This window comes from Budorcas taxicolor, chromosome 21, assembly GCF_023091745.1.
Source record: "Budorcas taxicolor isolate Tak-1 chromosome 21, Takin1.1, whole genome shotgun sequence".
In the NCBI taxonomy this organism is placed as follows: Eukaryota; Metazoa; Chordata; class Mammalia; order Artiodactyla; family Bovidae; genus Budorcas; species Budorcas taxicolor.
This window is the reverse complement of record NC_068930.1, coordinates 58,806,159-58,829,464: the sequence shown is the minus strand read 5'-3', so window position 1 is coordinate 58,829,464 and position 23,306 is coordinate 58,806,159. Positions and strand designations below refer to the sequence as shown.

Sequence of the window (23,306 nt, the reverse complement as noted above, 5' to 3'; positions counted from 1 at the left end):
TAGCTTCTGTTCCATATATTTTATACCTAGTAAGGTTATAGTAACCCAAGTGGTTTTCAAGTCAAAAGTAAAAACAAAGTTCTTACCATTAAGGATTTTTTTCAGTTGAAAGACAGTATATAATTATAACACAGGGCACATTGTCAAACATGATATTATTTGAAAGTATTCTGGAAATTTGAAGGAAAGCTTTCATTCAGTTGAGGGAATCAGGACAAAGTTTGCAGATAGGTGAGTTGGAGAACAGAAATGAAGCAGGTTATAGAACAGAACTGAAGTAGATAGTAGGTGGAGGAAATTTTCCAAGTAGAGTGAATGGGATTAATGAAAGTTGAGAAACAGTGAATTAACAGACTGTTGTTCAGATTGAGTACAGTGAGCAATTAGAACTATATTGATGAAGACCAGTGAGAGGAGCCGCGTACACTAAGTATATTGTGAGACATGTGGACAGATGGGCATGGAGATTAATGAATGTTTACAGCTGAAGGGGCAGTGGTCTGAACAGACCAGTGCTTCAGAAAGCTTAGTTTGACAGTGATGTGTGTAAAATGGAGTTTGTAGGGGGGAAAAAACGGTATATCTGTGGAATTTTTTTCTATATTTTGTTTCTAATTTGAAATTTTGATCTTTGGCTTTTTGTCTTATGAAATTAAAGAGAGAACTAAAGAATCAAAAGTGCCCGTTGATATTCTAACAACAAGGGAACAGTTTTTCTCAGATGAAGAAAGAAAATATATGACTGTTAATCTGAAGAAATCTTGTATTTTAGTGACACCACTTAAATCTAAAAAAATTATAGAGCAAAAGTGCATGGACAGTAATCTGTCATCTGACTCTGTTAAAGCAGTAACAGAATTTGTGTTGGGAAAGCTTCAAAAAGAAAGTAAAACAGACTCAAATGAAACTACAAGTCCAGTCAGCAAGCCCACAAAGACTTTAGAAGGTACGTTTGAGTGTAGTGCGGGCCATAATAGTGAAAATACAGAAGATTGCTTTGAACGTGATTTCTTCACTGTCAACCACAAAATAAAAATACCCAGTTCTAAAAAAGAACAAATGGTCACCTATGACTTTAAGAAAAATACAAGGTTATCAAAACTGAAGAAAATTGAAAATCAAGTAACTGTGTCATTTGACAAGCATCAGTCCTCATCAGATTTGTTTAATGAAGAAAGTGAAAAAGAAAAGAAATTTAGAAGGAAAACTGAGATTGTTAAGAAAACCAGAGCAATAAATACTGAAGAAACAGTGGTTCACCAGAGAAAAAGCACAAGAAAAACAAGGACAGTCCCAGAGATGCCTGAATCTGAAACTGAAGAAAGTGAAAATGAGCTTTATATGAAACAGAAGAAAGCTAAATGTTCTGCTAAAGAAAACCTTCAGAAGCCTGACGTTGGTAATGAACTTCCAAATACCGAGAAAACGGGATCTGGTAAGACAAACAGGCATTCCTTGGAATGCTTGCCTGGTTTTACTCAGGATGAGGAATGGAATAAGAAAGAATTACAGAAACTTCATTGGTAAGTAGTTAGATTTGACTTTGAAATCTAGAGTGGCCACAAAACAGTTTATAACATGAAAACAAGAGGCTGATTTATGATTTCTAATCATTAAAATGGAAAATGTCATCCAAAGACACTTGAAGAGAAATTGAAATTTATGTCAGGTGGAGGGAGAATACAGATAATGTCTAACTAGGTGGCCATCTGCAGCCCACATATGAAGAAAGTGAAAGTGACCTTTTCATTCCCATTTAATATTTCAAGAAAGTCCCCTCCTTCCCTCACCAAAAACTATTTGAGGGGACTATTATTTGTTAATTAATTTGATTGTGGTAATCACATCACAATGTATATGTGTATCAAATGATCACATGTATATTTTAAATATATACAATTTTATCTCTCAGTCATACCTCAGTAAAGTAGGGGTAAACTATTTCAACAGACAAATGCAACTCTCTCATTTAGCTTCACATTTTAAGGAATATTTTATAATTAACTTTACTATTATAAAACCTTAAATTTGAACCCAAATTTGTAGGTTATTTCATAGTCTTTTCCCCCTCATTGATAAATGAAAAATTAGTCTCAAAAATTAGGTGATTTGTCCAGGGTTTCTTAATTAGTGCTGCTTGATAAACCAGGGATGGTAAGAATTGGATTTGGCTACATATACTTGAAAAGCAGTTTCAGTAGTGTGGTAGTTGGTATTGGAAGCCAGGTCACAGTTGAGCAATGGACAGTAAAGATAACCTAGATGGACAACAAAAGATATGTGGCAATGATGGGGAACAGAAGAAGGCGCAGTCATAGAAGAGAGTGAGGAGATAAGGGAACACGTATGTTTAGTTGCTTGCTTTTTATTAGATGAGTCAGGCCAGAGTACAGTGGTATTCTGATGGAAATCATCCAGGAGAAAGAAAGGAAGATGTCACTGATACAAGAGAGAAGAAAACCATAAAAACATACCACGTTTAGTGTTCCGTTCTCTTGTGTACCCCCAGCTTTATGACATTTAGAATTCATTTTCAAATCTACTTTTTCTTCCTAAGGGATCTTTGTGCCACTGTACTCTTCCTTTCTCCATTTCCAAAATTTTCCTTCAGTCTTATTTTCAGGCAGAAGTTTTCTTCTATTCCAAAGTTCTTGATTTTGGCTGGTTGCTCTATAGCAAAGTGTATTCCTTAGTGATCTTTTCCTTCCAAAGCTCTACTTTTTTATACAGGGATTCCCAAATCTGTGTCTCTAGTTCTGAATTCTTGTACTTAGGTCTGTATTTCCCTTTGCCTGCTGGACATCTCTATATAAATCTCACCGACAGCTAACTTCAGGGCTTCCCTGATAGCTCAGTTGGTAAAGAATCTGGCTGCAATGTGGGAGACATGGGTTTGATCCCTGGGTTGGGGAGATCTCCTGGAGAAAGGAAAGGCTACACACTCTAGTATTCTGGCCTGGAGAATTCCACGGACTGTATAGTCCATGGGGTCACAAGAGTTGGACATGATGGAGTAACTTTCACTTTCACAGCTAACTTAATATGTCAAAAGCCAAACTTACTTTCTTCTGTCTGTCCACTTTACCTGACATTCCTGTTTCTTAATATGTAATTCTCCTAGTCAGCTAGCTTTAAGCTCTTTATTATTATTGGCTTTTAATCTTTTAAAAAAATCATGAAGCTACCAGTATACTTAGGAGATGTTGTGAGTTAGGTTCCAGACTACTGGAATAAGCCGAATATCTCAACAAAGCAAGTCACATTAACGTTATGGCTTCCTGGTGCATATAAAAGTTATGTTTACACTATACTGTAGTCTATTAAGTATGCAATAATATTGTATCAAAAAACCCCACTGTATGTACCTTCTTTGGGCTTCCCTGGTGACTCAGATGGTAAAGAATCTGCCTGCAATGCAGGAAACCCAGGTTTGATCCCTGGGTCAGGAAAATCCCCTGGAGAAGGGAATGGCAACCCACTCAGTATTCTTGCCTGGAGAATTCCATGGACAAAGAAGCTTGGCAAGCTACAGTCCATGGGGTCACAAAGAATTGGACACAACTGAGCGACTAACACACATACCTTAATTTAAAAAAACTTGTTGCTTAAAAATACTAATTATCATTTGAGCCTTCAGCAAGTTGTAATTCCTTTGCTGGTGGAGGGTCTTGCTTTGGTATGGATGGCTGCTGACCAGAGTGGTGTTTGCTGAAGGTTAGGGTGGCTGTGGCAGTTTCTTAAAATAAGACAATGCAGTTTGCCACATCAGTTGACCCTTCCTTTAATGAATGGTTTCTCTGTAGCATGCAGTGCTATTTGATAGCATTTCACCCAGAGTAGACCTTCTTTCAAAATGGGAGTCAATCCTCTCAAACCTTGCGACTGCTTTATCAACTAGGTTTATATATTCTAAATCCTTTATTGTCATTTCAGCAATGCTTTATCAGCTAAGTTTATAGAATATTCTAAATCCTTTATTGTCATGTCAGCAATCTTCACAGCATCTTCAGTAGATTTCATCTCATGAAACCACTTTCTTTACTCATCCGTAAGACGCAGCTCCTTGTCTGTTCAAGTTTTTTCATGAGGTTGTAGCAATTCAGTCACATCTTTAGGCTCCACTTCTAATTGTAGTTCTCTGGCTGTTTCCATCACATCTGCAGTAACTTCTTCCACTGAAGTCTTTAACTCCTTCAAGTCATTAATAAGGGTCGGAATCAACTCTTTCCAAAATCCTGTGAATGTTGATGTTTTGAACTCTTCTCATGAGTCACACATGTTCTTAATGGTATCTTTACGGTGAATCCTTTCCAGGGGGGTCTTCAATTTACTTCGCTCAGATCCATTAGAGGAATCACTATCGAGAATAGCTCTAGCCTTAGGAAGTATATTTCTTAAATAATAAGACTTTGAAAATCAGAATTACTCCTTGACCCATAAGCTGCAGAATGGACATTATGTAACAGGCTGAAAACAACATTAATTTTGTTGTACATCTCCATCTCAGAGCTCTTGGGTGACCAGGCGCATTGTCAGTGAGCAGTAACATTTTGAAAGGAATCTTCTTTTCTGAATTGCTTTCCACAGTGAGCTTAAAATAATTCAGAACAGATATGCTGTCCACTAGGGTTGATGTTTCACTTATAGAGCCCAGGTAGAGTAGATTTAACATACTTAAGGGTTGCTCAAGTTTTTGAAATGGCAAATGAGCACTGGCTTCAAGTCCCTAGTTACATGAAGCCAGTCATTGACTTTCCCTCCTTAGCTATAAAAGTCCTAGACAGCGTCTTCTTCCAATACAAGACTGTTTTGTCTACATTGAAAATCTGTTGTTTAGCCATCTTCATTGATGATCTTAGCTAGATCTTCTGGCTAATTTGCTGCAGTTTCTACATTAGCATTTATTGCTTCACTTTGTATTTTTGTGTTACAGAGATGACTTCTTTCCTTAAACCTCATACCAATTTCTGCTAACTTCAAACTTCTCATCTGTAGCTTCCTGACGTTTTACCCTACATAGAATTAAAGAGAGTTAGGGCCTTGCTCTAGATTAGACTTCGGTTTCAGAGAACCTTGTGACTGGTTTGATCTTCTATCCAGATTGCTAAACTTTCTCCATATCATCAATATGTCTCACTTTCTTATCATTTATGTGTTTACTAGAGTAGCACTTTTAATTTCCTTCAAGAATTTTTCCCTTTGCATTCACATTTGGCTAACTTGTGCAAGAAGCCTAGCTTTCAGCCTACATCAGCTCTTGACATGCCTTCTTCAGTAAGCTTAATCATGTTTATCAGTTAAATTTGCTGTCTTAGATACATACAGTTCTTGGCTCCCAAACAATATAACAGTAACATCACTGGTCACCATAACAAATACAGTAATAATGAAAAAGTTTGAAATACTGTGAGAATTACCAAATGTGACAGAGACATGTAGTAACCAAATGCTTTTGGAAAAATGGTGCCAGTAGACTTACTTGACAGAGGGTTGCCATAGGCGTTCAATTTGTTCAAAAAATAAAATCCCAGTAAACCAAAGAGCAGTAAAACGAGATGTGCCTGTGTAGCCTTTTTCTTCACGCTACTCTTTTTCAGACCTTTAATGCCTTTTGCCTGAACTTTGGAAGCAGCTTTTTATTTGTACTTTGTTCGTTTCATATGAGTAAGTAATCTGTTCTATACAACTCCAGATTAGTGCTAATGTATTGTGTGGTTCTAACAAGTCAAAATCCTTCACTTGTATTCTTACTGATCTTCAAAGTATATAAAGATTCTTCTGCCTTACATTGAGAGCAATAGTTGACTTCAGCTATCCTTTTCAGGTTGACCTCAGTTATCTATCCTTTTTAGCTGTATCCCCCATTATTTCCTTTACTGTATATTCAGATCACCTAAGGATATTTTGAAATGCTTGAACTGCAGAAATGCCACTTCCCAGTAAGATAAGTAAGCATACTCCGCTCTGTTTCTTCTATGCAGGTATAAAAACCTGAACAGAATGCTTGAAACTGCTTTTGTTGATACAGAAAGATATTGATTCAAAGTAGACTGTTCAGTACGTATATAGTAAACGTCAGAGGATCCACTAAAAAACTACATAGATATCTTCAAATATATAATAGATAAAATACTTTTTAAAAAAGGCAGAAAAAGAGAAATAGAAGATGGGGAACAAAGAAAAACAATTGCATTAATTATGTTAATAATTTAAATGCACCATTTTATAGACAGATTGTCAGAATGAATTTAAAAACAATCCCACGGGGCTCCTCTCTCCATGGGATTTTCCAGACAAGAGTACTGGAGTGGGGTGCCATTGCCTTCTCCAGTCATATAAAAGAAACACTTCAAATATGACATCGCCAAGTTAAAAGTGAAAGGATAGATAAATACCACGCAAACCCAATAGATAGCTAGAGTGGCTATACTAATACTGATCAGAAATTTCAGTATAAAGAAAATACCAAGGGTAAAGCAAGACATTACAAAATAATAGAAGTGTCATTTCACGAGGAAGGCTTAATCCTAAATGTGTATGCACTGAACAAAAACTCAAAATACAAGAATCAAAATCTGAAAGAACTAAAAGGAAAGTTGTTGTTCAGTTGCTCAGTTGTGTCCAACTCTTTGCGACCCCATGGACTGCAGCAAACCAGGCTTCCCTGTTCTTCAGGAAAGGAAAGTACTGAACTGGAAAGAGTCATATGCACAGTTATCGTTGGAGATGTCAGTGTTCTCTTACAGAACTAGTAGACAGGAAATTAGTGAAGGTGTAGGAGAACTGAACAACACTACCAACCAACTGTACCTAGCTGACATTTTAGAATAGTGTACCTAACAGTAGGGAAAAAAAATGTTCTTTCCAAGGATAGGTGAATTATTCACCAAGATGAACATTTACTAGATCATAAGATAAATCTTAACAAATTGAAAATAACTGAAGTTATACAAAGGGTATTTGTTGGCCATAACTAAATTAAACTACAAATCAATAAAGGAAAAATATTCCAAGTGCTGGAAAAATAAATAACACACCTGTATATAACCCATGGGTCAAAGAGGAGGTCTCAAGGGAAAATATTCTGAACTGAACAAAAGAAAATATATCAAAATTTGCAGTGTGAGCCCAGAAGTTCACAAACAACATTATAGATTGATTTTACGTAGCTCATTTCTCTTCCTGATTTTCACAGCCCTGTTTGCATAAAGGCAATCATGGTACAGTCTTAACAGTGAATGAACTGCTAAGTAATAAAAAGGAAATACTATCGATTCTTGTAACCATTTGAATGAATTTCAAAGGTATTATGCTGAGTGAAAAGAGCCAGTCCAAAAGGTTACGTATTATATGATTCCATTTATATGATGTTCTGGAAAAGACAGAACTAAAAGAAAATGGATCAGGGATTTCTCGTGGTTATACTGGTGAACCACAAAGAGGTAGGACCAGAAGTTTTTTTTTCCAGTCTGATGGAGCTTGTTTTGTATGCGTAACTATGTATATGTTAAGATTCATAGAACCATTCCCAAAAGGACAATTTTACTATAAACTTAGAATGTTTTATAAGTACCTAGAGTGTATACTACTATAATATTCTGATCTGGAAGACCTGGGCTTGGGTTATGCTTCTTTAGTTTTTTTTTCACAACTCTGACCCACAGCCATTTCTTTGAAGTTTCAGTTCAGTTCAGTCGCTCAGTCGTGTCCGACTCTTTGCGACCCCATGAATTGCAGCACGCCAGGCCTCCCTGTCCATCACCAACTCCCAGAGTTCACTCAGACTCACGTCCATCGAGTCAGTGATGCCATCCAGCCATCTCATCCTCGGTCGTCCCCTTCTCCTCCTGCCCCCAATCCCTCCCAGCATCAGAGTCTTTTCTAATGAGTCAACTCTTTGCATGAGGTGGCCAAAGTACTGGACTTTCAGCTTCAGCATCATTCCTTCCAAAGAAATCCCAGGGCTGATCTCCTTCAGAATGGACTGGTTGGATCTCCTTGCAGTCCAAGGGACTCTCAAGAGTCTTCTCCAACACCACAGTTCAAAACCATCAGTTCTTCAGCGCTCAGCTTTATTCACAGACCAACTCTCACATCCATACATGACCACTGGAAAAACCATAGCCCTGACTAGATGGATCTTTGTTGGCAAAGTAATGTCTCTGCTTTTCAATATGCTATCTAGGTTGGTCATAACTTTTCTTCCAAGGAGTAAGTGTCTTTGAAGTTTACCAGACTATAAATATGAATTATTTACCATTCCCTAGAAAATCCCATGGATGGAGGAGCCTGGTAGGCTGCAGTCCATGGGATCGCGAAGAGTCAGACACAACTGAGCGACTTCAGTTTCACTTTTCACTTTCATGCATTGGAGAAGGAAATGGCAACCCACTCCAGTGTTCTTGCCTGGAGAATCCCAGGGATGGGGGAGCCTGGTGGGCTGCTGTCTATGGGGTCGCACAGAGTTGGACATGACTGAAGCGACTTAGCAGCAGCAGCCATATGCAGTTTCTTTGTCTTCATTTCTTTACCAATATTGTTGCTTCATTTTCTTCTGTTATATTTTTATCCATCCCTCAAATTTCGTCTCACGTGTCACTTCCTCCCTGTAACCTTTCCTTGTTATTACCTCTTCCTACTTTCCACTCAATTAGATGTAATACTTTCTTCTTACAAACAACATGAAGCAATTCTAATGCTGACTTCTCAGCAAAATAATCACATAAGGAGCTTTTGGAAAATGCAAGGACTGTCACCCCAGTTCTTCTGAATTGAAATCTTCAGGGGGAGAGTCTATGGATCTGTTTGCTTATTTTTACTTGCTTCCTTAAATTTTGCTATAAGCTCCTTAAGTGATTCTTACTTGCAGCCCACTATTTTATACCCCTCATCATGCTTATAGCCTAGCAGGGTAGATAGATACTTAGCAAATAATCCCTGTTAGAAGTTTATGAGAATATTTATCTGGAAAATAACTTTGTTTAGGCAGATACCAGAAGGTATCTTTGAAGGATAAGTAAGTATTCAAGCCAAAGATTCAGGATAAGTACATTTTAAATTAAAACCATGTATATAGAGGTAGAAAGTAAGAGGGAATATTTTAAAATACTAAAAGGCCAAAATGACTGGCATGTAGAAAGTGAGGGAAGAACAGTAGAGGATGAGAACAGATAGGCAAGGAATAGTATAGGTCCTACTTGGTTTTTATGCTAAGAATGATGAAGAGATTTTCTAAAGAGAAAATGTGCAAAAAAAAAAGTAGAGCATTCAATAACAAGCTCAATACTCATAGCATTTGTTCTCCTTTTATATATGGAATAAGTGGGATTCTGTAGTTAGATCATATGTATTCACAAAAGTTGACTCTTAAATATTCAGGAATTTTACAAATTGAATGTTAAAGAGTCATTATTAAAAATTATATAAACTAAATTTACTAAAAACGAACTCTAAACTCATCACTTCCTAAATATTTTACTATATTTTATTCTTATCTGTGCGCTTGAAGTTTTTAATGTCTGTCATATCTGTATGGTAGAAATTCTGTATAATTGGTAGCTTGAAATCAGCCACGATAGAAGTATTTACAATATGGAAGTTGACAAACACCACAAACAGGGCTTTTTAACCCCAAAGAACTAGTTAAATTTTTTCCATCATGACACTGCATAGGTTACTTGGTGAGTTAAATAGACCCTTTCTGGCAGAACTGTTAATATTAGCCTTAACCACAATATATAAAATCTATTGGGAGTTTGGGAGACAGTAATATGTATACCAGGTTCTAAATAATCATTTGCAATGAAATTTTAGAATGTAACTCAGTTAAATTGGGTAACTACCTTATATTGACTTTGTTTTTTTCTATTTCAATTTTCATTTCCCTCAATTAAGTACTATACATAAAATACTGAGTTCTAGAAATTAAAATAGAGTAAATGCAAGCATAACACTTTTTAGTAAGAGTTTGTAACCTGGAATATATAGAACCCAAGAACTTATCTTCCTGTATACTTAGCACCAGTAAGATTCGTGCATTGGTGCAGAAAAGTTAATCATGCTAGAGCCCCTACCTCCTACCCTAAAGATCTAATCATTGCTTAGCTGGACTTAGGAAAATATGTTGAAAGACTGGGCATGCTTTTTCAGGTTTCATAGAATGCAACAGAATTGAAGGCATCTACTAGATACATAAACTCATATCTTCATATTTAGTTCAGTTCAGTCGCTCAGTCAAGTAAGAAGTATTAAGTGTAGGGAATACTAACTTCTTCCCAAATAGTTATCTAGAATGATTTTGATAAAATTCCTGATTTAGTGGCATCCCTTTACTTCAATAAAAGGTGACTTTTATTGAGTTGAATTTCTTGTTCTTTAACTGGTTTTGGTCTTCTGTAGTGCTGTTGTATCTCTGCCAAAGCACAAGCCTGGTTTCTGGTCAGACGTAGCTATGGCTGTAGGTTCTCGATCTGCGGATGAATGCCAGAGGAAGTACATGGAAGATCCCCGAGGAAAACGATTTCAGAAACATGACACCAAGAAAAAGCCAGCCAACCCCAAAGGCAAAAACGGTGACCTTCATAGCAAATAGTTTTTTCCTAGTTCTCAGTATTGATTTCTGATTACTCATTAGATATAATTTATATTTATCCATGTGTCTTCTAATAGGTGGATTTTTTTTGTAATTTTAAAGCTAGAAACAACTCCAAAGATCATCTGTTTAATTTTTTAAGTCTGACCTAGCTACTTCCTTATATTAATAGTAACCTTAGCAGCCTTGTGCTTTGAGTTTGTTCTAGGAAGTCTGCAGTTGGATCCAGAGATTTCAACAACTGGGTTGTTTTTCTGAGTTAAATTTGAGGTCAGTTTGTCAGGGTCCCTTAGTAATTCATAAGAAAACTCGTAAGAATAACTTTAGTTGTGTAGGCCCCAGGAGTACACATTCCTGGCCAGGTTTATGCCAGAGAAGTCTTATATGAAGCTTTAGGGAACATTCAGTATCCCTGTCCTAATTCAATAAGGTTTATATTTTAGCAAGACAATAGGGTAGACAACCAGCAAGGGAAATATGAGAGGTAACTTCCCCAGGTAAAGAACCTTTCCAACCTCACCCTGCCTAATCCAAATGTAATTTCTTCCCGAGTATTTTTGTAATCTAATCATATTGCCCGAATCCCAGTATAGAGTCATTTGTTATATAGGAGGCTTGGAAATATTAACAACAGATGCTGAGTTTATTTAATATGAACACACAGTTTAGATTTTGCAAAGGATGTTTACTTTATAGAGCAGTTACTATAAAAGACCAAATCCTTACCAAAATTTTTGCTGATTCTTAAGGCAAGATCGATGATGCTGATAAGAAGGAAACTGTGAAGATAACTGCCAAAGTGGGAACTCTTAAAAGGAAGCAGCAGATGAGAGATTTTCTTGAACAGCTGCCAAAAGATGACCATGATGATTTTTTCAGTGCAACACCTTTGCAGCATCGAAAAATACTGGTAAGAGTCTTAAATGTAGAAATCATTGTTTTCTTTTTATATTGACTTTTGTATCTTTCATTTTTATTTAGGGTTAGTGTTCATCCCTAATATTTAGGCCAAGGACTGATAGCCTCCACAGAAATGTCAGAGTAGAGTACAGGAAGCAGTCTGCCAGTCATGCCATTCTCCTCAGTGGCCAGGCTCTGCCCTTCAGTGGGGGTCAGAAGTAATGCTTAAAGAACCAAATAGAAAGCCCAGAAAAAGGCCAGGCATATATATTTAAAATTCATATGCAGTGAGGCAGACTTTAAAAGGGGGTGTGACAGGCATAGATTATTACCTACTGCATAGGAAATTCAGAGGAGGGACTACATGGCAGCATAAAATTGACAGATTTGAATGACTGCAAGAATTTTTATACTAATAGAATGAAAAAAATCACATAACTAAAAACTTCAGTGATTGGGATAAAATATTTGCAATATATAAAAACCAATACAGTATTGTAAAATAAAGTAAAAATAAAAATTAAAAAAAAAAGTAAGAACTCATTCAGATGTTACTGGAATAATAAAAAGTATCAAGCTCATAGGAGAAAAAAGTAGGCAAGAAAAAAATTCAGAAGGCTCACACTTGGGGTAATTTTTCCATCTACCCATCTCACAATGTTGTTAAATTATCCAGTTTTAAAAGGCTGCTTAGTGAGAACTTAGTGACAACATGATCTGGGGCCCCTTTTTACCTAGACAGGTTATAAAGGGAAGTATTTTAAGGGAGCCATCTGAGGCTCTTACTGTGTTCTCTGCACAAAAACACTGATCCTTTAGGCATTGTGCCCTTTATATTATTCCTCCCATGTTTTGTCCTAAGTGCAACAGTAGCAGTATTTTAAAAGCAAAAATAATAAAATAGAAACAGAAGCCCACTTTTTCTAAGCTTTTAATACAAAGGTAAGTAAAACTTTAATTAAAAGATTAAATTATTTATTGGAAATATATGTACACAAAAAGTTTAATACTGCCTGAGTATCTATTAAGTACCAAGCATAATAGTAAATCAGTTATACTTTTGCTTTGTTCTGTCTGTGCAGAGGTCAGTATACTTGGCCCACAGGCCGGATCTGGCATATCAGCTCTTTTTATAAACAGTATTTTACTGGACCACAGACATGTTGGCTGTGGCAGCTTTCCTGCTTCAGCAGTGGAATTGAGCAGTGGGACAAAGACCATAAAACCTAAAATATTTTCTGACTCTACAGAAAATATTTGCTGACCTTTGACCTATGCAATACTAGAAATGTGTGTCCTTTCCATTTTACACAATAGAAACTAAGTTTTTTAGAGACCAAGGCTCTGTTCTCTACCTACTAATATTTTAGTTATTTATCTCAGTTGTGAAATTATAAGAAGGAAAATAACATAATCCCTCCCCTCAAAAAACAATTTGTGATAATGAGGAATTCCGTTTTTAGGGGTGCCTGTTGGTAATACATATTTGCTTTTTAGTTACCAAGTTTCCAGGACAGTCAAGAAGGGGAGGATATTCTGCCAAATATGGACAGAAATCCAACAACTCCATCATCAGTAATCTTTCCACTGGCAAAAACTCCTCAGTGTCATCATGTCACGCCTAGCATGCTAGACTCTATAAACAGGTACGTATTTGTACATATGGTACTGAAATTCGCTCCATCAGCTTTTAACATCCCATGAGTTGAAGACAGCAGATATCAGTAATTAGAGAAGTCATCATTATTTTTAAAAAAAAACAAGAAAGAATGGTTCCTAGAGGTCAAAGATGGATAGTTCCTGCAAGTATAGGTGTTTTCTGTATTGTCAGTACACAGTTCACACTCTATATTAGGATAAATTCCAAATGGGTCTAAGTTTGGCATGTAAAAATTAAACTATAAAATATATCTTTAGAAGACTGTGGAGAATTATTTCATAATCTTAGAAGTCCCAGAAGCCACTAACAAAAAGTATGATGAAGTCAACCTTATAAAGTTTTAGTTGGTACCAACCATCATAAATAGTCAAAAGACAAATGAGAATCTGAGAAAAGAATTTTTGGAACTTATTATTTTAAAAAGAGAATTTATGGGAACTTACCACAGAAAAAAGGGCTAACTTCCCTGTTATAACACTCCTACAAATTAACAAGAAAAGGAAAGCCATTCTCACATATTACTAGTGAAAAGATAAATTAGTTCAGTCCCTGAAAGTGGTACTTTGTTGATATCTATCAAAGTTTTAAATTCATATACTCTCTGACCTAGCAGTCCTACCTCTAGAATTGTGATTGTACAGCTAATTTGTTGCAGTATTGCTTATAATGACAAAAGGCTGGAAAGAACTCAAATGTCCATTGATTAGGGACCAATCAAATTTTGCTACATTATGTAGCCATAGAAATTAATGAGAAATGCTTTATGTACTTATGGTAAGAGATATATTAAATGAAAAAAGGGGGACTTCCCTGGCAGTCCAATGGTCAGGACTCCACAACTCCCAGTGCAGGGGGCATGAGTTTGACCTCTTGTGGGAGAACTAAGATCCACATGCCGCAAGCACAGCCAAAAAATAAATAAATGAATGAAAACCATTAGATGTAGTTAATGTGTTATCATTTGTGTAAATAGGGGTTCTGTGTGTGTGTATCCTTGTATGTATATGTGTTTATACACACACATAATTGCTTTTATTTGATCAAATATCTCTTAAAGGATACATAAGCAACTGAAAACATTGGTGATCTTTCAGGAGACGAACTAAGATAACTTGGGACAAAAACAAAGACTTTTTAAATTCCACACTATGTGAATATAAACATTATTTTGAAATATAAATCAATCAAATAACGTGGGGGGGAAAATGGAAAATGGTAAGGCAGGCTGAAAATAGACTATTCATTTGGCAGTTCAGCAGGCCAGCACTAATCTTGATAAGAGCAGTTTTCATGGGGTGTGAGAGAGTGAAACCATATGATCAAAACTGGGAGGAAAAAAAACCATCAGTTTTCTCATGAAGCTTAGTGAAAATTTGAATTTGCATTTACTCAGCAAAAACATAATTTTTCCTAGCAATCCAGAAATTATTTTTTATTTTTAAATAAGTATTTACAAGTGAAAGTATATTAAGCATATAATTTTTTAAAATACTTCAGAATTTTATTTTATTGAAGTATAGTTGATTTACAGTGAGGTCATTTTCTTCTGTACAGCAAAGTGGCTTAATTTTATATATATATATATATATGTTTTTTTAATATTCTTTTCTATTATGGTTTATCACTGGATATTGAATATGGTTCCCTGTGCTATACACTAGGACCTTGTTATTTATCCAGTCTCTATATAATAGTTTCCATCTGCTAATTCCAAACTCCTAATCCATTTCCCTCCCAATCCTCTCTCCCACTTGGCAACCACAAGTCTGTTCTCTGAGTCTCTTTCTGTTTTATAGATAGGTTCATTTGCGTCATAGATTCCACACATAAGTGATCTCATGTGGTATTTGTCTTTCTCTGTCTGACTTCACTTAGTATGAGAATCTCTAGGTCCATCCATGTTGCTGCAAATGGGACTATTTCATGCTTCTTTTTATAGCTGAGTAGTATTTGACTGCATATATGTACCATATCTTTTTTATTCATTCATCTGTCAACTGACATTTAGGTTGCTTCCATGTTTTGGCTATTGTGAATAGTGCTGCTATGAACATAGCGGGTGTATGTATCTTTTTGAATTATAATTTTGTCTGGATATATGCCCAGGAGTGGAATTGCTGGATCATATGGCAACTCTTTTCAGTTTCTTGAGGAACCCCTATATGTTCTCCATAGTGGCTGTACCAATTTACATTCCTACCAACAGTGCAGGAGGATCCCCTTTTCTGCACCTTCTCTCCACCACTTATTTGTAGATTTTTAAACGATGGTCGTTCTGACCAGTGTGAGGTAGTACTCACTGTAGTTTTGATTTGCATTTCTCTAACAACTAGTGAGGCTGAGCCTTTTTTCATGTGCCTGCTTTCCATTTGTATGTCTTCTTTGGAAAAATGTCTCTTTAGGTCATCTGTCCATTTTTTGATTGGGTTGTTTTGTTTTTACCTTGTTGAGTTGTATGAGCTCTTTGTATATTTTGGAAATTAACCCTTGTTGGTCACACCATCTGCAGATATTTTCTCCCAGTCTGTAGGTGGTCTTTTCGTTTTGTTGATGGTTTCCTTTGCTGTACCAAAACTTGTAAGTTTGATTAGGTCCTATTTGTTTAACTTTGTTTTTATTTCTATTGCCTTGGGAGACTGATCTAAGAAAATATGGTATGATTTATGTCAGAGAATGTTTTGCCTATGTTCTCTTCTAGGAGTTTTATGGTGTCATGTCTTTTAAGTCCTCGAGCCATATTTTTATGCATGGTGTGAGGGTGTGTTCTGACTTGATTTACATATAGCTGTCCAACTTTAACATCACTTATTGAAGAGAATGTCTTTTTTCCATTGTATATTCTTGCCTCCTTTGTCAAAGATTAATTGACCATAGGTGTGTGAGTTAATTTCTGTGGTGCATATGATTTTGGACAGATTTTGGTAAGAACTTTGGCCAAATCATTAGCTTTAAAATATTCATTCCTTTGACCCTTGAATTTTATTTATAAGGAAATATGAGGTTGGGCAACTATGAGTGTTTACTTGTATGAACAAAGATGTTCATCACAAAACAATACTGAAATTTTGAAACTGACCTAACAGTCCAATAATAAGGAAAGTTAAGAAATTAGGACTTGTCCATATAATAGAATAATATGTAACAATTTAAAATGATGTCTTCAATACAGATAGCCAACAAACACATGAAAAGATGCTCAACATCTAGTTATTAGAGAATGCAAGAGTACAATGAGATATCACATCATACCAGTCAGAATGTCCATCATTAAAAATCTACAGACAGTAAATGCTGGAAAGGATGTGGAGAAAAGGGAACCCTCTTGCACTGTTGGTGGGAATGTAAATTGATACAGCCACTATGGAGAATAATATGGAGATTTCTTAAAAAAACTAAAAATTGAGGGACTTCCCTGGCATTCCAGTAGTCAAGACTCTGAGCTCCCAATGCAGAGGGCTACAGGTTCAATTCCTGGTCAGGGAACTAAGATCCCACATGGCTGCATGGGGCAGCCAAATAAAAAAAAAACCCTAAAAACTGAAACTACCATGTGGCTCAGCAATCCCACTACTGAGCGTATACCCAGAGAAAACCATAACCCAAGTAGACACATGCACCCCAGTGTTCACTGCAGCATTCTTCACAGAGGCTGGGACATGGAGACAACTTAAATGTCCATCAACAGAGTGGATAAAGACGTGACATATATATATATACGGTGGAATATCACCATAGAGGGAATGAAATTGGGCCATTTATAGAGACAAGGACAGACCTAGAGACTGTCATACAGAGTGAAGTAAGTCAGAGAAAAGCAAATATTGTATGTTAATGCATAAATATGGGATCTGAAAAAATTGGCCGAGACCAGCAGTTCCCAACAGTTTTGGCACCAGGGGCCAGTTTTGTGGAAGACCGTTTTCCATGGACCTGGTAGGGTGGCTGGAGGGTGGAATGGTTCAGGTTTGATGTGAGCAATGGGGAACCGCAGTGAAGCTTGACTTACTTACCAGTCCTTTACCTCCTTCTGTGCAGCTTGGTTCCTAACAGGTCATGGACCATTACAAGTCCCAGGCCCTCTGCCTGGGGAACTCCTGATACAGATGGGTCTCATTTACAAAGTGAAATAGAGACACAGATGTAAAGAACAAACATGGATACCAAGGGGGGAGGGTGGTGGGATGAATTGGGAGACTAGGATTGACATATATACATTGATACTATGTGTAAAATAGAGAGCTAATCAGAAACTACACTATAGTACAGAGAACTCTACTCAGTGCTCTGTGGTGACCTAAATGGGAAGGAAATCCAAAAAAGAGGGGGCGTGTGTGTGTGGGGGTGTGTGTGTATAGCTGATGCACTTTGCTGTACAGTAAAAACTAATACAACATTGTAAAGCAACTATACTCCAGTAAAAGTTTAAAAGGATTAAATAACGCTTTCAATAAACTTTAATGATACAGAATAATGTTCAGTGAATAATTTTTAAGAGCTAAGAAATAAAACTACATTACCTACAGTATGATCCCAGTTTTGTAACATGTATTCATAGGAGATAGGAAATTCCTTAACCAAAAACACTAGCCATTATCTGTAGATGGTAGGATTACACTGTGGTGGATTATGATAGTTTTTTTTTTTTTTAACATGTATCACTTTCACAATGATAGAAAATGGCTTTTTTTCCTTATAGAGCACAAGATGGACTCATACCAATAATATATTTTGCAAAACTTTATTTTTAAAAAACGAGTTTCCTAGACCTCTTTAATCTCTAGACTTCACCGACTCTAGTAGTTAGTTTCCTTTTCATAACAATTTTAAGCTATGCAACAGTATTTTTTTTTATCACTCCCAAAGTATCTGTACCGGACAGTAGTTTTATGAGGTGCTGATCCTGAACAACTGGCTAGGCTCATTCACGCACTGTGCAGCAGTGCTTGTGGTTCACATTGATATAATATACATCACAGATTTACAGATTTCTTACAGTCATACCTTTAAGCTGCCAAATAGTCATAAAGGAATGGATAGTCAATCATAAAGGAACTTGATGCCTAGAGAGAAAATCTGTCCTGAGTAATTGTTGGGGAAACTAAGAATCTATGTAGCTTCAGTTTTCATCTGTAAATTATGAGTCAGGTAGGTGTATTTGCTAAGGATGAGAAGGGAAAAGAGGTAAGGTTAAAAAAAATATTTTTTTAAAGTCTTAGTTGGTATAAAAAACATGTAACGGTGTAGAAATAAAAGGCTTATGAGCCAAACTGAATCTCAACACAGTTGGAAGGCATAAATTAATGGAGAGTTTTCATCACCATGCATATCCTTAAAGTGATAACTTTTAAGATTCAACCTGGATAGGGAAGGAAGACATGAACAAGAGAAAGGAGTAAAAGGTATAACAAAAGGGAATCAATGGACAAGATGTCTTAGTGAGTTTTAGAAAAGACAGGCAGCAAGATAGAGACTGGGAAGAACAGATGGGACAATGGACAATGAGTAAACCATCATTTTTCAGGACAGTCTTACGGGGTTGAAGCATTTTGTCCATCTCCATTGGTACACGATTGTCTTTTTAATTTTAATTGGAGGTTAATCACTTTACAATATTGTATTGGTTTTGCCATACATCAACATGAATCCGCCACGGGAATACACGTGTTAAAATGGAACATAAAATATACTTTTAACGTACGGAAACATTTTAAATTAATTTTGTCAATTGCTGTTCAATCTGTGGATTAAAGTATGGTGATTAATGTTGATTTGAAATTACTTTATATTGAAACAGGAATGACTGTGATAAATATGTTTTTCGTATGCAAAAAGCCCATAAAAGTAAAGGTGGCACTACCTGGGGCAATATCAAGAAAAAGACGGTAAGTATTTTTCTTTGTCGGGGCTTCCCAGTACCTAAGCGGTAAAGAATCTGCCTGCAATGCAGGAAACACAGGAGACGTACGTTAGATCCCTGGGTCGGGAAGATCCCCTGGAGGAGGGCATGGCAACCCACTCCAGTATTTTTGCCTGGAGAATCAATCCATGGACAGAGGAGCCTGGCGGGCTATGGTCCATTGGGGTTGCAAAGAGTTGGACTCGACTGAAATGACTGAGCATGCTTGCATCTGTTGAACAACTATAATACCTCGCAAATTGCTGGAGTTATAAGTTATGTAATAACCCCTGCCTTCACGTTGCTTATAGCCTAATATAAGTAAATTAGAGTATGAGGCTATGAGTGAGGTAAGCATGTAAGTGCTATAGGATTATAGATGGCAGTTCATAGACTGGAGCATTTGAGTAAGGTGAGAATTTTCATTTGAGGAGTCAGGCAGGGTGGGAGAAATACAGGTTAGAGAAGGACATTTCAGGCAAGACACAGAAGAGTAATATCTACTCAGTGATTGCAGAATCATCCATACTGATTGAGTTATGATTGTCATGGAACAAGAAATTTCATTAGATACTCTAGATTTCAAAATTTTTTCAGATTCAGCTACTTGATTTGACATGTGTGTGTATTTCAATATTTAAAATCTAATTACAGAAAAATGTTAACTCAATATTGCCTTTGAGTGATCTAAATTCTAATTTCTCATTTAATTTGAATAATTTATATCCAGATAAAACTGTAAGTATTCAGGAAAAGCTAATTCACTTCAGATTCCCTCAAAGTAAACAGCCAGTCTTAGAGAATGATAATGTATGGGGTAAAAGGAGGCTGCTTCATTCCCTGAGGGCGTATTCCTTCAAGCCATGTTACGGCCATCTTTTTTTTCCCCCTCATCCTTGTTGAAGTATTTATATAGCACACCTGCTAGAGTATAGTTCCTCTCAGAGTCTCTAAACTGAAACTTTGGGATTAGCCAACCAGATCTAATCTTTATAGGCTTTATTTGTCCACAGGAAATGGTAGATACCTCTGGGAACCTTGGTTTAAAATCAGCCTGGAGACTGAATTCTTCAAAAGAAACTTCTACTCTGCAATTGAAAATGTGGGCAAACTCCCTCTCAGTGTTTCTTGAGTCCCTTTTTCCAACTCCACATTCCTTACAGGAATGAAATTTTGGCTTCATTTATAGCCACTAGGTCAGGATAGAGCAAAGGGTTCAATATTAAAAGTTCTGATTTCAAAGTCTGACTCCATACCAGGTTTATGACAAGGCAAGCTACTTGAGCTTTCCAGTCTCATTAACATATGTGGGGATCATGATATCATCATATCATTTAGGATCTCCACTGCCTTGTTGATTTTCTGTGTTGAAGATCTGTCCATTGATTTAAGTGGGGTGTTAAAGTCTCCTCCTATCATTGTATTCCCGTCAGTTTTCTCTTTATGTCTGTGTTCACTCGCTAAGTCATGTCTGATTCTGCAGCCCCATGGACTGCAGCACGCCAGGCCTCCCTGCCCTTCACTGTCCCCCAGGGTTTGCTCTAACTCAAGTCCACTGAGTCGGTGATGCCATCCAACCATCTCATCTTCTGTCGCCCCCTTCTGCTCCTGTCCTCAATCTTTCCCAGCATCAGGGCCCTTTCCAGTGAGTCAGTTCTTTGCATCAGGTGACAAAATATTGGAGCTTCAGCTTCAGCATCAGTCCTTCCAATGAATAATCAGGGTTGATTTCCTTTAGGATTGACTGGTTTCATCTTGCTGTCCAAGGGACTCTCAAGAGTCTTTCCAGCCCACAGTTCAAAAGCATCAATTCTTCGGCACTCGGCCTTCTTTATTGTCCAACTCTCACATCCATACCTGACTACTGGAAAAACCATAGCTTTGATTATATGGATCTTTGTCAGCAAAGGGATGTCTCTGCTCTATTAGTATGTTTTATGCATCTGGATGCTCCTCTATTGGGTGCATATGTGTTGATGACTGTAATATCCTCTTGTATTGTAATGATCCTTTTGTCATTACAGTAGCTCTAGTAGCTTGCCTTCTTTATCTTTCTTTATAGCCTTTGTTTTAAAGTCTACTTTGTCTGATAGAGTATCGCTTCCCCCTTCACATTTCCATTTCATGAAATGTCCTATGTGCCCTAAAGTGGGTCCTCCTGTAGGCAGCATGCTGTAGGTTCTTTTTTCATCCAATCTGCCAGTCTGTTTTTAAAAATTATTTATTTTAATTGGAGAAAAATTACAATATTGTGATGGCTTCTGCCATACATTGACATGAATCAGCGTGGGTGCACTTGTTTTTTGACTGGAACGTTTAGTGCATTTACATTTAAGTGCATTTAATTATTGATAGATACATTGATTACCATTTTAAACCTTATTTACCTGTTGATTTTGTACTTTGTCCATTTTTGTTTTCCCTTTTGTAGTTTGATGGTTTTCTTTCATATTATGTTTGTGTTCTCTTGGTTTTTATGAATCTGTTGTATGTTTTTGCTTTGTGGTTACCTTGTTTTTCAAGTGTATTAACTCCTTCCTGTATCCACTTGGTTTGCTGCTGCTAAGTCACTTCAGTCGTGTCCAACTCTGTGTGACCCCATAGACGACAGCCCACCAGGCTCCCCCATCCCTGGGATTCTCCAGGCAAGAATACTGGAGTGGGTTACCATTTCCTTCTCCAAGGCATGAAAGTGAAAAGTGAAAGTGAAGTTGCTCAGTCATGTCCGACTCTTAGTGACCCCATGGACTGCAGCCTACCAGGCTCCTCCATCCATGGATTTTCCAGGCAAGAGTACTGGAGTGGGGTGCCATTGCCTTCTCCGTCCACTTGGTTTAGACTGGTAGTAATATAGGCTCAAACATATTCTGCAGGAAAAAATGTACATTTTCTTTCTCTCCTCACCTACATTTTATGATTTGGATGTCCTCTTTTACATCTTCATATTCATCCTTTTGCTGTTTATTGTGGTTATCATTGCTTTAATGAATTTTTTTCATTTTTAAAAAAATTCTGTGTCCTGGCTTATTTACTTTCCAGTTGTGATTTTCTCTTTCCTGTAGATTCTTTTCTTTTTGGAAAAGAACTTTCAATATTTCCTTTAGGATAGGTTTAGCATTGCTGTAGTGTTTCAGTTTTTGCTTGTCTGTGAAATTCTTAATCTCTCCTTCTATTCTGAATTATATCCTTGCTGGGTAGAATATCCTAGTTTGCAGATTTTCCTGTCAGGACTTTGATTATATCTTGCCACTTCTGTCTGGCCTGTGCTGTCATATTTTCTTTTTTATCCTATTCCTTTTCATTTTTTAAAGATAGCCATGGCCAACGGTTTAAAAGGTACGGTGTTCATAAGCCTGCATTATATACTTGAAGCTTGTCATATATGTTGAATTCCTATTTTAGCTGGGAATTTAAAGTACAGAGAACTCAAATTTTGCTAGTGTTATGGAATGGAGTAAGTATTCAGTTGATTTTGGCAACTTTCAGGTGCTATCCTTTAACCATTACAGCATTAGTTTGTAATATTTCCTTTGGGATAAAGCATGCTGAACTTTGTCTACGTTTGAAGCAGGCTTCACAGGAGGTTAATTAGCAGAAAACTGTGGTTTTGGAAATTTTTTCACTTAGCTAATATGAACTCTCTTGTAGACTGAAGCTGATTTTTCAACTCCACCATCAAGAAGGAAAACACCATTTAACAGAGGTAATATGCTTTTCTTTTGTAGCTCTGTTCTGCTGTAGTCTATTTATTAATGCAGTATCAAAGTTAGCTGTTCTCAAGTGGGCAGACCTGTCAATTTGTGTCCTATAGTTATTTTCAATTTCCTTGAAATTGCTTTTAGAAATATATTAATCTTTTTTATTAAACTTCTCGTTACAGAATTAGCAGAGAACTCTGGTATTGGAAAACTTTTCACAAAGGCTATGGAGTCTTTAGATGAAGAAGAGAACGATTATTATTTTTCAAATTCTGATTCTGCATAGTATAAATAAGAGAACATGTCCAGGATGTTTATCAAGAAGCAGACAGTGTATTTGTGTCTTCATCTGATGTATATTTTCTTTATAGAAACTGCACACTCTTTTTCAAAGGCTTCATGTTTTATGTCTCTCATAAGCATCTTAGTCTGTTTAAGAAAATCATGTTCCATACAGGTGTTCTTATTTTTGTTTTTAAAGCATTTAAGAACATGAAAACCTTAGGTTAGCATTTGTCACCACTTGGTATACAAGTCAGATGTAATGTTTTAATTACATGT

General features: G+C 36.6%; 1 protein-coding gene across 1 annotated transcript in view; it reads left to right on the top strand.

Moving 5' to 3' along the window:
• Window positions 1-23,031, top strand: part of MIS18BP1 (MIS18 binding protein 1) — a 39,183-nt gene extending 16,152 nt beyond the window's left edge. The window contains exons 8-14 of the mRNA XM_052660061.1: window positions 659-1,523; window positions 10,399-10,571; window positions 11,341-11,501; window positions 12,989-13,137; window positions 18,946-19,033; window positions 22,696-22,750; window positions 22,928-23,031. Of these exons, the coding sequence (XP_052516021.1) occupies window positions 659-1,523; window positions 10,399-10,571; window positions 11,341-11,501; window positions 12,989-13,137; window positions 18,946-19,033; window positions 22,696-22,750; window positions 22,928-23,031 (1,595 nt within the window). The remainder of the gene's footprint in view (window positions 1-658; window positions 1,524-10,398; window positions 10,572-11,340; window positions 11,502-12,988; window positions 13,138-18,945; window positions 19,034-22,695; window positions 22,751-22,927) is intronic.
• Window positions 23,032-23,306: the final 275 nt, after the last annotated feature.